Source organism: Balearica regulorum, chromosome 3 (genome assembly GCF_011004875.1).
Source record: "Balearica regulorum gibbericeps isolate bBalReg1 chromosome 3, bBalReg1.pri, whole genome shotgun sequence".
Lineage (NCBI taxonomy): Eukaryota > Metazoa > Chordata > Aves > Gruiformes > Gruidae > Balearica > Balearica regulorum.
Window position 1 is genome coordinate 77,443,129 of NC_046186.1, and position 16,334 is coordinate 77,459,462.

The window sequence follows — 16,334 nt, forward strand, 5'->3', positions numbered from 1 at the left end:
GCATATCTTTCAGACACCATGTCATAATACTTTAGAAATGCTCAGATATGGCTTCAAACGGTCCTTTTACCTTTACCAGGTTTAGAAGGGAAAAGCAATTGGAATTATTAACAAAAATAATGCAGCTGGGGGAGTATAAAGTTTAACACTGCTAGGAAAGGTGAGATGTGTTAGGGGTTTTATACATTCTTATTAATCTTGGGCAAGATCAGTTTTAGCACGATAAAAATGCAAGGAAGAATGGCTTTTGGCAGTTTAACTTAATGAGCCAGATGTCTTACAGATCTAGATGTCTTACTGGTCTGTTTGGGAGTCCAAGTCCAGAATTTTGAACAATGAAATCTCAACATGTACTTGAGCCATGAAATTTAAATGCAGCTTTGAAGTTTTAATTTTTGGTGGTTTTGACTTTGGAAGTGTGGGTATAAATTTGTTTCTACAAAAAAAATTTACACATCTGAATCTGCATTCCTTGTAAATGGTAAGATAGACTGTTTGCTTAGAAAATACAGCCCATTGCAGCTGTTTGTGTTGGTCTAGGTGCTAACAAAGAGTAACATTTTTGTCATGATCTTTTTCCTTTTATAAAACCAAACCACAACCACTGGAGCTAACATTTTTAACTCTAATGAACATTATCCTACAGCAAACATATTTAATGTGGTTTGGATAGTTCTATATTAGAAACAATACCTGATTGATTTGAGACATTAATAGAACAACTTATTGCCAATTTGACAAATTTGTTAGGGAAACATGTTCTGTATCAGTACTTATAAACTTCAAAAAATAAAATATTATGGGATACTGCCAAATATTTTGAATGGCAAGTAACAGAACTAGTGAAGTTTTCTTTACTGTCAATGAGTAAAAGATGAATTAAAAGCTTTCCATAACACAGACACAATGTGATGAGGCATCTTTTTGCAACGCTTGTAAGATCAGCATTCAAAGAGGGAGAACAACAGCAAATATACTTAACCCATGAAGGAAAAATGTCCCATCCAGTTGTTGGGATATCTGAATTTCAGAGAGTATTTTTGTAGTCACCACAGATTTGGATAATCTTCATGTAAATATTGGGAACCGTGGATTGTGTCTCAAGTACTTAACAGATGAAAGGTCACATCTACAAGATTCGGTTAAACCAGAACTGCTAAGGAGTAAAGTAGAGGACACAGCATGAGAACCTATTTGTTCTACTTTAGCATAATTGTTTAGTGCCATTTTTTTTTCAATTATTATTCCAAAATAGTTTGCTGTGGTTAACAATGAATTTCTGCACTTAGAATTGGCAAAGCAAACTGAAAAAAAAATCATGGGGCGGCTGCTGCTAGGTAACCTGTATCATACAAGTGAGACAACTTCATATTGAATTCTCAGCCTCTGGGATATCCATGTACTGCAAAGGCTTAGGTGCATTTATACATTATGCGATTATGTATCACATACTGTACACACGTACAGACACTGGTATGTGCTCGACCATAACAGAAGGCAAGACTCAGGAGTCAAAGTTATTTACGTGAAACCCATAAGATGGCATGCTTATTAGAGCAATACAGTTCAACAGACATGAGATGGAAAAAGAGAACTTGTGTCACTACTATTATTTGTTGCAGTTACACAAATGGACATGTGATCACAGAATTACTACTACAAGAGTGTATTATCTGTGAAAGAGCATATAATGCGGTATAGGCTGTATGTGAAAGGTATGCAAAGACTGTGTTTTCACCTACTGTGTGGATCAATATGAAGCTTTTTTCCTCATTATTTTTAAGAGAAAGATGAAGGCAAATTAAGTGTTGTTGAAACATACTCTGTACAATTGCACTATATTTAAAAGAGTAGCATTAAATGTAAGGTCTTAAAGTCTGTGCATAAGTTTGTAAGGCTGAAGCCTAAGTCAGCACAGAACTGTAAACACAATATTTTAAAGTACTTTTCTTCAGTCAGCTATTTTTCATTGAGGAAGGCAGTTCTAAGCCTGGAAATTTTGCTGAAATAGGGAGGAAAAAAAAGCAAACAGACAAATGGAGAAGTTTCCTAATTTCACTCATCTTGGGATGGGGGAAGAGAGCAGTAGAAGACATGCAGTGTTACTGTGCAACACAAAAGCTAGTCAATACAAAAACATTTTTGATTTATTGTGATGGTACCAGAATCTCTCTTATCAGACCTGATTTTTCTGACAAGGCTTTTGTTCCCAGCAGATAGCATACTTCAGGTATGTCTCTAATACCGTTTAAAATACAACTCAGCAGGTAGAAATAAAGATGATTACTTTACTTAATTGTGAGCTAGGCAAGGAAATCTTTGCTGTCACATTTAAATTTTAATCTGCTACTTCTGTCATTATGGATACAAAACCTCCAACCTGAAACTCTCTCATATCAGAGAAAAATATCCAGTACTTCCAGTGTTTTAAGGGAGGAATTGTCTAGGTTTATAAATCATTCTGAAGAACAAAGCACCATCACTAGTTCTTTCAACATTTGCCTTGTGAGTGACAGACAATTTGCATCATGATGCTTAATGAAGTACTTTAAAACTTTAACCTGAATGTTGGTTTTCCTTTAGTTTGCAGCAAGAGTATTCACTGTAACCTAAGCATGAATTATAGTCTCCAAGGATTCTGCTGGAGTTCAAACTGATTACAAGTAGATCACACATAAACATTCACAATAGCAATGGGTATATTGTTCTATTTATAGCCAAGAACTCCCAAGTGACACTGGTGTTAAAGCCAGCCACAGTACGGTATAATAAAAGTACCATTGAAACCCTTACTAGAAAGATACAATTTAGAAGTACCCCTAAGATTTTTTTTTTCCCCCCCATCAGTTTTAAATTAAGGCCTCAGCAATGTAGCCCATGAGATAAGGCCAGTCTTTTATATTCACAAATTGTAAGTTCTCTTTTCATAGCTGATTCCAAAACATCTGGGTTGCCGTTTTCCCTCTGTTCACGTTGTGTCACTGGTGTAGGTCAGGAGATTGGCTGCCAGAGTCATTTAGCTGAGGTAACTCCATGGGTGTTACCTTCCTAGGCAGATCTGTTTCTTAGTTAGCATTTTGTAGCTTTTCTTTTTCCTTTTTTTTTTCCCCCAAATAAAACCAAACCAAAACAAAAAACAACCCTCAAACCAAGAAGGGGTGCTTTTCCTGTTAAAGCAATCTGTTGCTGCTGTTCAGTCATCGATCTTCACAGGAAGTGAATCTGAGGTCCCAGGAGCAAGGGACTGGGAGGGAATCCATATAGAGGCTTCCTCACCTCTTGTTACTTTCTCCCATTGGTTGAGATTGTCCCTGGAGATACAAAAAGGTCAAAGAGGTAAAGCATTGTTCATAAGTTTACTAGGGTTTTGTCCTACCACCGTTGTCTGCTGTACTATACTTTGAGATGTATATAAGTACCTGTATGTCATCAAGCTTTTATCATCTTTACATTATTTCATCCTTTACCTTCAGTTATCCCATTTTGTAATTCTGTGTGGCTCGTATACGTATTGACTACATATGAGCCTACGGCATACCTTCCCCAGAGCGAGCCCTGGAGCTCGAGGCTAGCGTCTGCTTCCATTACAAGTTTCTAACCCTCATGGCTGTAAAGAAAACCCAGCTGTGACCCAACAGAGACATGTCTGGAGACAAGCAGCCTTCGTCACTTCAGACTTCAGTGATTTTACCACAGCATACTTTGGCCCTTTTCAAAACCACCACAGAGGTCAGGACTTTTGCCAGGAAACTTCCTTCAGCGGAAACCACAGAAGCGCATTAAAGCCTCCTGAAACTCCCTCACATGGGATTCCTGACAGCGTAAAAATGCTGCATGCCAAGACCACAGTATCAACTTTCAGTTACTAATGTGGTGATCATATTATCAATCTACTACATTTAAAGACTACCCTTTCCTCAAGATAGATTTTTTTTTTTAGTGTCTCACAACCTGGCCAACCCCCAAGTCCAAATTTTGATTCACAAGCCATAAAACGATGAGAAATTAAGCTGGTAATGTTCTAATGATCCAAAGGGAGTACACACCCGTACTCTTACTTGCTGTACACTAGCACCACTTCAGTGGCTTGGAAGTCAATGTTGATGATAACCAATATCGGACCATACTTGCAACCTACGGCCAAATCTAGCATTCAGTCTTCAAAGACAGAGAGAAAGAGAGCAAGCTCGATTGTTTCAATTTCATACTACCAGATACCTAGCTACTAAACCAACAGCTCTTAGATGTCTTCAGTAAACAAACAGGTCTTACATGCTGTGTGTCATATTATCATATTACATCGGAATTTATGTGGCAGAGCTCTTCTGACTTTTATGTCACAGCTTTGCCGAAACAAGTTGATAAAACAGCAAATAATGAGCTGAAAGCACAGAGAACAGGTAAGAAGAGAAAACATTGCATTTTCTGGGGATGGGGACCTGATAGGCAGGATCTGATGGAGCCTACCGAAGAAAGCTGGTGCCCTCTAGGGGAACACCTACACCATTTTCTGCAGGCAGGTGGAAACCGGCGCTGCCAGCGCTCCAGGCCAACTGTAGGCCACAAAGCCAGTGTTAATATGGCGCCAAATCTCAACTAATACAATCAGGTGCTAAGGATCAGAAAAAATGAACCGTTGCTATTTCTAGGTCCCTTTCCTAAAAGTAATGAAGAGAATTGCAGCCAAAATATTTTTAAATTACATCAATTTCAGCAAGAATTTGAGAGGCCTGAAAGCACATGGAAAATTGTTTAAAATTATTTGGTCTGAAATAAAGGAAAAAAAATAAATCACTTCACCTCATCCTCAAAATATATATACTATAATAGATTTGCCACTTTGGCAGGCCTACTGAGTATGTGGGCTACAAAACAGGCATAGGACTTATTCTGAACACTGTAACACAGGTGGCTGGTAGTTTTGACCTACACAGAATGACAAGAAAGTATTTAAAAATGTGGAATAAATTACCAGACAAGAAAACTTTCTAGATTCTTAGCTACTACCTTACCTCAGGGAAATTAGTGACTAATACTTTCTTTTTTTTCCTTTTTTTTCCTTTTTTTTTCTTTTTTTTTTTTTTTTTTTTTAAGATACAGATAATACGACTCATTTGCCTTTGTACTCCCAATGAAGCCCTGGCTCCTAAGTGTCTGGAATAAATGCCCAGAGGCTCTCAAAATAAAAAAACTTCATGCTGACATGCTGCCTTGGCTGCTTCTGCTGCTATTATTTGCAGCTGGTGTCTGCATTCCAAACTCCAGGACACGGCAGCTTACACACTGTGTTCCAAGTACAAGCACTGCTGGTGAAGGGGTGATATCAAAATCAGTTCAGTCAGCAGCTGAGGCTATACCAAACAAGAATGAGGCTGTATTCCTCTCATCACACTGCATAACAGTTACCCATCAAAAATAAAGGAAAAAAAAAAAAAGTGTAGTGCAAAAATCAGCTATTTGAAACACTCTGGCGTAACCTAAACCCTGCAATAACATACACTTTAGTAATTGGGCAGTTGAAGTTAGATATGTGTTCTTGATTTCATACACTGTATCTCCAAGTCTGAAGTCTCAACACTTCCTCTTCAACCCCCTCAAACCGACAGCAGAGGGTAATTTCAAGGCTAAGTTAAAACTGTCAAACTGCTCCTCAGAAGACTTTATACCAGGGTGTAGATTTTCAGGAAGCTCTTTAATCTTATGGACATCTTAAACCCCATCCACACATCTATGCCCCAGTTCTGCATCAGTGCAATCTAAATTAAGGAATGCATAAGAGCAGGGTGGGGTGTTGTGTCTGTACAGAGCTGTGCCTAGTCTGCAAATTGCGCCAGTGTATCTTTCAGAAGTATCAGTGTTATAACTATAATTGGAATTCCAAACAACAAACATAATTTCTAGAACAGAAAAAGTTCATATAATCTCTGCTGGGAATCTGATTGCTTTTACTTCAAACATCACACCTTTTGCAGAGAAACCCACTCTTGATGCTCATGCTTGGTCTTCAGAAGCACAGTGAACCTTTCATCTAGAACATGTATATATGTATGTGGGTGCTTGATACCCTACAATTCAACTTTAAATCTCCTCAGCTGAGTACTGAAAGATGAACCATCACATATTACAAGCCACTTTTTTTTTTTTGGGGGGGGGGGGGGGAGCCTCATTTGGATATCCATGTGTCTAGAAATCAAAAGATATAGGTCTTCCCAAAACACTGCTCCTGAAAATAATGCCGTGCAGTCTTAAACACTCAACCTAGCCTCTCTAAGCCTCAGTTCCCATTAAGTGGAATAACAATGTTAACTTCTTACCAAAGGTACTGGCAGGCTTATGCAAACAGTTCTGCAGTAAATACAAACCCAATTTTAAGACCTCCCATTTGATTGTGCTAGTAACAGAACATTCCTGACATCCAGCGCTGAGGTTACTTTATTAACCATAGAGACTCTGCAAGATATTTTCATGTTAAAAGCACGTAGATCAATATTTGGGGAGTAAAAGTCCACCCAGATGTTGACAAATAAGTAATACAAAAGAAATAAAAATTTTCACATATAAAAAGCAGTTTGACAATATTTGTTAGCTTGAGCAGAAACAAGTAACTGGAAACATTCATGATAAGCTGCTTTACTGCATTTCTAATGGTGGCTATTACAGTTGATGCTGTTTAGTCCATGTAAACAGTATAAAACTCTTTCTGACTGAAAACGTGGTTACAGAAAGCACAATCTGTGTTCCAGTTACATTGATCGAATAACCGACCATTTAGCTTTCAGCCATCAATACAGCTGAAGCAACTTGCCTTCAAGCGAGGATTACAAAGAGAAAGAAGTTAGAAAACTTCCAAGATCTCAGACTACCTCTCAGTAAAGCAGTTGCACGAGTCACGACCTCGTAAAGATTGAAAGGATTACAAGCAGTTCTGTAGTTTACTTCTTGTTCTCTGATTTCACACTGAAAGCAACTCTTCTTTATTTGCCAGAGTACACATTATTCAGTTATCTATAATCAAACTATCAACACATATAATAAGGTCAACATGGCTCAGGGAGTACACATTCCTACCCAGTACTGTAACTCTGAATTCCAAAACAGGATTTGGACTTGGATACCATTACAACAGTAACACACTCTACAGCACTTTGAAACTGGAGGAGAATTTAATGCTATATTGTAACTGATGGAACCACTAAAATATGCATTTAGGGATACTTCCACATTAGTCAATTTAGGATAACACATTACTGCCTATTATATACCAGACATTGTTACTTTCCTAGCTTCTAAGGACAAAAGACACTACTATAAGGATCACCTAGGTTGACTGCCTGGAAAAGACAGGCCTTGGCAATTTCATCACAGTAACTGTACCTCAGACCTGTATCCCGTTTACCTCTCTCTTTTAAAAAGTATACCTAGCCTTGGTTTAAGATCTTCAACTGACATTATTCCAAATGCTAACAAAGACATTCACCATATTCCTTAGTTGAACCTTTGGGCTTCTAGTAGTCTTTACCTGTTAAATCAATGAGCTTTGTCTAATCAGAAAACACGCTATGGAGACAGTTACAGATTTTGATAAAATCGTTCTCTTGGATAAACTAAATACATTATGCCAGATTTTTAGTCACTCGCTACGAAGATCTCAAAACATTCTTTAAGCTCTTTCTTAATCTTCTCTTATTGGCTAGCGTCTTTACCTACTCTTCCTAAAGCACAGACACTAAACAGGATTCCAGCTGTAGCCCCATTAATGTAATAACTACAGAGATGTAGTCTCTAATCCTACTTAATATTCCCTCCATATCCATCTAAGGGTTGCACAGCCATGCCCAGCAGCGGGACCTTAGAGGCAGCTGACTATTAATGATGGCCCCTAGATACTCACTGTTTTTCATAAGATAGTCTTCTTTCCCACTGGTACAGACCTACCTATTCTTCTCATAACGATATGAAATAAGTATTTGGGTGCGAATGAAATTATTTTGCTAATCACTACCTTAGGCAGATCTGCCTTACAGGACAAAGAAAAAGTTCAGTGCAAGCTAGAATTTAAGGACCACAAAAGGGAAAAAAAGATTATAAGAGAGATGCTAGTAAGAGCACAGAAAAACAGGCCTCTTTTCCCTGTATGTGACTAAAGATTGCTGGCTTTTTATGAACCAACTGTTTTTCCTTAGAGATTACTGATTAACCTGAAACTGGAACATTTTCATGAAATGTACTGGTTTCAACAGAAGTTTTGTCAGGAAAGATTGCTAAGGACCAGGATATAATTATTGGGCAGAACTACCTACAAAGAGATCCACCATCATGCCAGGGTAGAAGCAGCCAATTGGTTAAGGACCCTGGACTCTCCTCCAGATCCCAAGCTACAATATCCTAACTGATCAACAGGACAAAGTTACATTTGCCTCTCCCACATCCCAGTGGTACTACCCGTATGCTCCCAATTACAGAATATGCTGGGAATCTTTCTTTTTTTGCTTTTTAATAGAACTATTCTGACATGTAATAAAACCACATGCCAAACACACTTTTTTTTTAATAAGACAGAATTCTAGCCAATCTTAGTTGTGAGAACCATATTGAAGTAAAAACGACAGAAAGGAAAATTGCATTGAATCAGCCTAGATACGGATACACAAGCACTGAACCACTTTATGTCTAAATGCTTTTGGCAAACGCATTTTAATCAGCTGTGTCTGTAGATCTGCATTGGATAGTCCCAGCCAGTAGTTATTGCCTCTGGGTTTTTGCATAGATTAATGTGAGATGTGTATCCCTGTTTATCTGTATGCCAATTCTAAAATTAAAAGTCTGTGTTTCCAGACAAACTTGCAAAGCATGTTTGCTTTTTCTTTAACCAAGCTACACACTATGCAAAAACTTGCACATTTACTCACCTGCATGCTCGGAGTAGTGGCCCAGTTGGAGGAAAGATCTGTGCAAGTGTGGTGTAACACGGAATGGCTACAGCATTGTAGAATCCAATCTATGAAAAACAACAATGAAAAAAAAAAGTTAAATGTTGCCAAACTACAACACTGAAAGTTAACAGCCAACTAGCTCAAAGCTGTTGATTGTTTACTTAATTACTACTTATGTTAGTACTTCTTACTTCTGCATCTTCTCTTAATATTGGAATACTTTGAAATGAAGTCTCTGGCAATTACAAGTTGCTTACATGCCTCTCATGACTAATAATGGCTGTTTCAGATAGGATTTTCTGCAAGACCTTTTATTATTCAGTTGATTTGCTTAGGATCTGTCTGGCTTTTTGGTGTCAGTAGTGGCAGGAAGAAGTGTAGATGACAGAGCCATTTCTGCAAACATTATTCTTCTGATGAATATTTTTTTTTTTAAAGGAAAGTTGTGCAGCATTGCCAAAATATGGTCAGATTCTGGATTGTTCTGATGTCCTCCAGAGCATATATTCCATAGCTCAATTTACTTGAGATGCTAGGGGATTTGCACCTTTGGAAAGCTTCTAAAAGGTGTGCACTGTGATCTATAATTGGTTTGCAATTTCTTTTCATGTATGCAGTTCAGTGATATATTTTTACCATTATCATATAAGTCTATTTGGAGATCAAATGAGAACCTTTTTAACGACATCTGATTCATACAGGCTTAGGGGCCTATGACAGCTAACATGTCACAGCTGAATTGTCATGACATGAGGGAATTTTTAGAAAACACTACTTATATATTAGCAAGGATGACAGGTTAAATTCAGATCCATTATAACATTGCTCATTTATACCAGACTCTCATGATAGTTACAGTAGTGCACTATGACCCCTTTCTTTGGGCAGAGTTTTTAAATGCCTTTTAGTGAAATACCATGTATTGTACTGTGATCAAAGCATTTGATAATTATTCTAAACATTGGCCTTTCTTCAGAAATTGAAGGGCCACTCTTGTCCTCACCTCCATCAATACAGAGATTCCTCCCATACTACTATGTAACCAAGTCCATTCTTTACTTTAAAAAAGGTAAGACACATTTTCTGACCTGACAACCCAATAGCCTGAGTTGAAGTAATCATGATGTAACCGATAGAAACTGCAGCTGGTGAGAAGGCAAGGCTGCACACAGCTGTGATGTCTGCTCATTGACAAAAAGTTTGCTATTTTGCATAGTGCATTGTTTTCATCCTACGTGGTTTTTTTCTTGTGTTTTTCATTCTTGTTTGCTTGTTTTTAAGGGGAAATATTTTATTTCACTGGAAAATAGCCGATTACTCCATAGCTATCAAAAATCAAATGGGACCTTAGGTTCAGCCACACTGTAGACTTTCTGGCTCAATCAGAAGTGCTTTGCCATTGCAAACCAGAAAAAATTTCAACCAATCTAAGTTCATCTGCAATATATTCTGAACAACCTTCTCTTTGGAACCCCACTATTTAAAATAAAATGTGTCCTTTAAGGTCCTGAAAGCTTTTAATTTAAAATGCACATCAATCAAGGAAGAAAAACCCTAAAAGGCTCAATGGATTTAGGTTTTGAATAAAGCCAAGCTAACTAAAAACATTCCTTTGCAAAAGTTTCCATTTCTGACCAAACTCATGCAAATGCCTTTTGTAAAAGGTTTAAGTTACCTGAATATATTATTCCAGAGTGATTTCTGTGTTGCTGTGGCTAGACAGAAAGCCTAGAGTTCACTCAGATATGAGCAATCTATTGAAGTGACTGCAGGGAAGGCAGTGTATGTGTATCCTAAGATGCATACGAAAGAGGAACAAGAGAATATCTTTTGTTTCTGAAAAAAATTGTTCCTGTCTCTTCAAACTGTGCATCCTAAACATACTGCTAGCTTTAGAACTGTATCTTTAATAATGATAATGATGATAAACCTTTTATTTTCAACTTGAAAACTGTATTTCTGGGATAAGCTTTGAATGGCTGAAGCACGCGAACCGTTCCTTCTCTCTCCCTTCATTAGTCAGGCTGGCTTGACCTGTGCATCAAAAGGGCTTTCAGATCACTGCATAGTTTTGGCATTTCTATTTTCTTCACAGGTTCCAAAAGGAAAAGGGGCATAAAAGAGGGTGATGGGATCCTTGCTGAGTCAGGAACAAATCAACAGTGCAGGCTCCGCAGTAGGAAGACACCAAGCTCGGAGGCCTTAGGTGAGTTGTGCCGCAAAGGGTGTAAAGCACCGCAGGACCGACTGATCCAGCCTCCCAAGAGAGAGGAAGAGCCAAGTGCAACCTATTCTCATCAAAGATGAGTACTTGTCCCAGAAGCAGATTTTTTTTCAGAGATTACATGTTTATATAAATCCTCATTTCCTAAACATCGTCACTTAAATAAGGTATTAATGTTTTAATTCCAATTCACATAAAAATACTCATTAATGCTTTTTTTTTAGAGCCCAACGAAATGGATGATAATGCTTTATTAAATTCTTCAGTCTCTACATAAATATAGGAATGGTTACTTTCACAGAATTATAGATGTCCTAAATCTCACATTTTGCTGTAACGTTGTTGTGAGATACAGCAGCTACAATTATACTACTGAAATTGGCTTTTAATGTCCTATTTTACTTAATATTTTACTGTTATACTACTCTTTAGAAGCATGAAACAGAGCACAAAGTAAAAAAAGACCCCGATGAAGACAGTACCTGGAACAATACTTACTGTGTTTTAAAGAGAAAAAAAAGAAAAAAAAAAAAAGCTTATTTCTTAGAACTGTGCTTTCACCCCATTAACAATTCTTTCACAAATGTCAAGATGACTACATACTATAATAGTGTGTACTTTTCAAGATGTGGAAAAATAACGCAAATGCAGCAAAATGTTGCTTCTCTTTTTGGGTTTATACTAAACACACATATTTAGTAAATTACTTGCTAATTCCTTATATAATAAGGGTAATAGTTTTTATGCTAAAATATGATAGAGCACAGTGTCAGGATATAAAAATTTCCATAGTCTTGCTTACCAAGTAATTAATCTACAGGGATTTTGTGATACTTTGTCATTTCTATTTTAAATATTATTGTTGATTTCCAAGTTCATGAAATGCTTTGTGAGTGCTAACTATTGAAAATTAAAGAATCAGAGGCCACTAAAATAAAAAAAAACCCTTATACATATATATGTATATGTGTATATGTATATGAAAGGCCAATGGACAATTTAAATTTTTCTCTGCTCAGATAATCAAAGGACAAGCTCCATTTTTCATTTACCCCAGAAAGTTAAAGACCTTTCTTTCCCCTCAAATTTATGTTTACAAAATATAACTTTTTCCTAGGGAAAGCTAAAAAAAAGCAGTCATTTCTGCACATTTGTGCACAGGAAAAGCAGTACCCAAAGACTTTGAAAAACAGACAGTTGAGACTCTTAGAATTCTACCCTTTATTGCTTACCCTCCAGAAACTCTTCAATTTTCACCCCTCCTGGAATGTCAAAAAGCAGTGTTTATAGTTACTAAAAAAGCTAATGAAGAAGTATTGGTCTAAACTTACAAATATTTTGAAATCTGAGCCTGGATATTTTAACCAGGAACAGGTGACGAAGTTCATTTTGCATTTGGGATAAAACAGTGAAACCTTTTAGTTAAGGGCTGAAGCAACCACTTACTAAGTTGAAAAAGTGTTGACACTTCTCTCAAAATCGTAGGTGATTGTGGTTTTAAAGTTACAAGTACAAAGAACGGAACAGGTGACAACAGCAAAGAGCACGTTGTCACTTAAGTAATGTCTTTGAAATCAAGTTTTCCACTGCTGCTTAAAAAGATTAACACTGTTTTGCATGCAGAACATAGAATTCAGCAGCCCACGTACTCTAACATCAAATGAAATATTCACTAATACATAAAGCATTTTTTCCATACATGTTTTATTAACACTATAAAACACGTATGATTTTACAGAGCGAATTCATACCTGACCCTGAGGGACTTCATCTTTCTTGTCTCTGTCCATCATAGGAATAGGTTGAATACCAGTTTTCTTCATTTCATCACCCTAGAGAAAAACGGAGAGAGAGATTAGGAAAATAAAAATCAAGACTATTGAGATCTGAATTAATTTCCATCTTCTATTGTATGTCAATCTAAAAATCCAAAATTTAAAACAATGTGTGGTACAGGTCTAAGGCAAATCTCAGAAAACTGCTTAAGGAGGGGCTCATTTTATACATTCACCTAAATGATAATGTAAATAGCAGATCCTGAAAGTTTTTGAGTCAATGTACACACATTTTCTTTGTTTTCAAGGGCATCTACGTAAAAAAGAAACTGGAAGAATAAACCCAAAGAAATCAGTTCATTCTATACTGTTCTATTCATAATTAGTCTCATCTTTCAAAACATTACCTGTTTAAAGCACTGTAATACAATGACCAGTGGAACACAACTCACCCGTCCAAGGAAAAGCTGAGTAAAACAGATGAATTTACAATATGCCCTCTTTGTCAACAATCCAGTCTTTTTGACCACGCTGCTTTGAAGAAGCTGCCTGTCAAACAGCCTTCTTTTCTTTAAGTACGTTATCCCTCCACATAAGAGGAGTACTGAGAAAGATGCAGTATGTCCAAAGACCAGATATATTTAATGTACAAAAGAAAACTGTCTTCTTATATTTCACCCATTACCAGCAGAGCAATCAAAACACGTTTTTGAGCACTGTACTGGGCCTGAACACAATTACTCCTTAAAAATCCATAAGCAGCTGGCTACTTTCTGTAACAAATTGAGGCATAAGACTTGGAAAACTTCAACGGCATTGTCAAAATACCACGGATGTTTAATCTTGAGGTTATAAAAGCAACCACAGCCATAGCAATGGTTGCTTTTGGATACCACTCATGTCTGAGATTCTAAAGTCAATGTGATCTTCAAACTGCTAACCTTATGTATTGGGTTTGCATGGCGAGGTTTTGGTAGCAGGGGGGCTACAGGGGTGACTTCTGTGAGAAGATGCCAGAAGCTTCCACCGTGTCCAATAGGACCAATGCCAGCACTATGAGGGCTGCTATGGAGAAAGTTAAGTCCATCCCAGCCAGTTCCAATACACCTTAGTTAGGGAGACAGTTTAAGCAGGATAACTGCTCATACAATATTGACTTATCCCTGTTCTTTAATGTGAGATTCAACTTACAGAGGCTTAGCTATGTGAAAGCTTGGGACATTCCCTAAATCAGTGTTCTATGCTTATGCTGCAGTTACTGAAGGCATCTCCGGAAGACAATTTATTACATCTTTCTCATAATATTTTATCAAGCCACGTTTCAAGAGCCAACGTGCCCTAGCAAGGGAGGATTTTGGCACCTTTACTCAAAGAGAAGTTTGCAATATAATAAATTGGTTCTGGTTTGAGCAGAGCATCTTTCTGTTTGACTGCCTTGCAACTACTTTGAATGTAGAAAAGACGGGGCCTTCTGGAAGTCAATTCCCTCTTGCATACTTGGCCTCACCATCACCCATTAACTATGATCCTGCTCAATTAACCAACAAGAGATGTAATCAGGAAGCTATTTCTGAACTGATGCCTGTACTATTTTCTCATATCACATATTTCTTTCACCAAGTAGTTAGAGTAGCTAGAATTATCAAATCTAGCCTCTGTTAGACATTTTACTGTTGAAAGAAACAAAAAGGAAAGGCCTCCACCGTCAGCTGATTAAAAAAAAAAAAAAGGAGAGAAAAAAAAAGATGCCTGTAACAATTCCAAGCACAGAAATTCAGTGGATTGTTATTTAGGAACTGTAAGCAAATTTTAGTTTTATGTCCCCTCAGTAAATAATATTTAATTTTTTTTCTGTTTGCTTGAAGTACTGCGATTGATTGATCCAGGACTGTCTGCAGCTACCATAGTCTGAATGATAAGAACCTCAACCCTAAACCATTCAGATTTTAAGCTCTTTGATTAACATAGTATCAAGTGCCTGAGAAACACTAGAAGTCAGAGCTTTGAGGAAGCTGTCCAGCCTCTGACTGATTAGAGCCCAAACTGAACAAAGCTCAGATTTATGTTCACCATTTCATCTTGAAAGAAAACGGTATCATAGAATCACAGAAAGGTTTGGGTTGGAAGGGACCTCTTGGGATCATCCAATCCATCCCACACATCTACCCCAGCAGGATCAGCGACAGCAGGTGATCCAGGACTGTGTCCAGTCAGGTTTTGAACATCTGCGGTGATGGAAACCCCCCAATCTCCCTGGGCAATCCGTGCCGCTGGGTGACTACCCTCGCAGTAAAAAAGTGTCACGTTTAGATGGAATGCATGCACTAGAAACACAAGTGTTTTCTTATGTTCAGTATGTGCGAACACATATATGATACACTGTTGTAAAAATACTGCTTTTATCCTCATAGTTATGGTCACGATCAAAAAGTTAAAGTTGAAATTTTAAACAGTTTGTATTGTACTTGAAGTATGGCTATAATAAGCAGTTTACAAGTCTCTTAAAAAAAATACTGCAGAAACTGGCCGGTGTCTCGTATCTCACAAAAAAAGTCACAGCGGACAAATCTTATACAAGCTTGCAATCCTATATAATTGACCAGAAAATGTATTATTTTGCATGAGAGGTAGCGCTGTGGGAAAACTTCATGCTGAGTGATATCAAGGCAGGTCTTAGCTGAAAACACTAGCTATACTGGGCTTCGTTCAAAGAAAAAATATCAGTGTGGCATACCACAAAATTGCTGCAACCTCTTCTACAGTTATTGTTTTAGTTAATGATTACACAAAGAAGAAATATTATAAAAATGCTCTGATTAAATCATTCAATGTATTAAAATTATGAACTCAAGTAGTAATTAGAAGCAACATTCTATCCTACTTTTAGATCTGTAATATAACCATTCAATCAAATGTCAAATATATTTGTCTAGAGTTTACATTTTTTCCAAGTAAAAATTTCTGCAGTGAAACATAATCTAAACTTTCTGTTGAATGAGTGGCAGGGGGGTTGGAACTAGATGATCTTTAAAGTCCCTTCCAATCCAAACCATTCCATGATTCTATTGGTTTAGCTTTCCCAGCATTTTCTCTCTCTCTGTCTCCAGTTTTCCAATTTCCAGAAGGGTTTAGACCTGCGACTGGATTTGTCAGCTATCCTGACTGGATGACTACATATCCAACTTCTGCCATGTATCAATTAACCTCTTCTTAAAGAGGATTCAATAAAACACCAATTACAGAATTCAATTTCTGTCAATAACTTCTCATTTACATTTGCTCCAAGAAGTAGCAATATAACAAGATCCACCTTTATTAACTCATCCTTGGATTACAAGGTTAAAGTCTGGCAGGCTCAATTATTCCATAATTCCATCTTTACTATTGTTGAGTAGGAAAAAT

The 16,334-nt window shown here is 37.2% G+C and overlaps 1 protein-coding gene across 4 annotated transcripts in view; it reads right to left on the reverse strand.

Annotated features, from left to right (window-relative positions):
- Positions 1-3,108: 3,108 nt before the first annotated feature.
- PDE10A (phosphodiesterase 10A) overlaps positions 3,109-16,334 on the reverse strand; it is a 374,774-nt gene continuing 361,548 nt past the window's right edge. For all 4 annotated transcript variants that reach the window (XM_075748559.1, XM_075748558.1, XM_075748557.1 and 1 more), the window contains exons 20-22: positions 12,909-12,989; positions 8,910-8,998; positions 3,109-3,311 (exon numbers count right to left, since the gene is read on the reverse strand). In XM_075748559.1, coding sequence (XP_075604674.1) covers positions 3,194-3,311; positions 8,910-8,998; positions 12,909-12,989 — 288 coding nt within the window. In that variant the 3' untranslated portion in view covers positions 3,109-3,193. The remainder of the gene's footprint in view (positions 3,312-8,909; positions 8,999-12,908; positions 12,990-16,334) is intronic.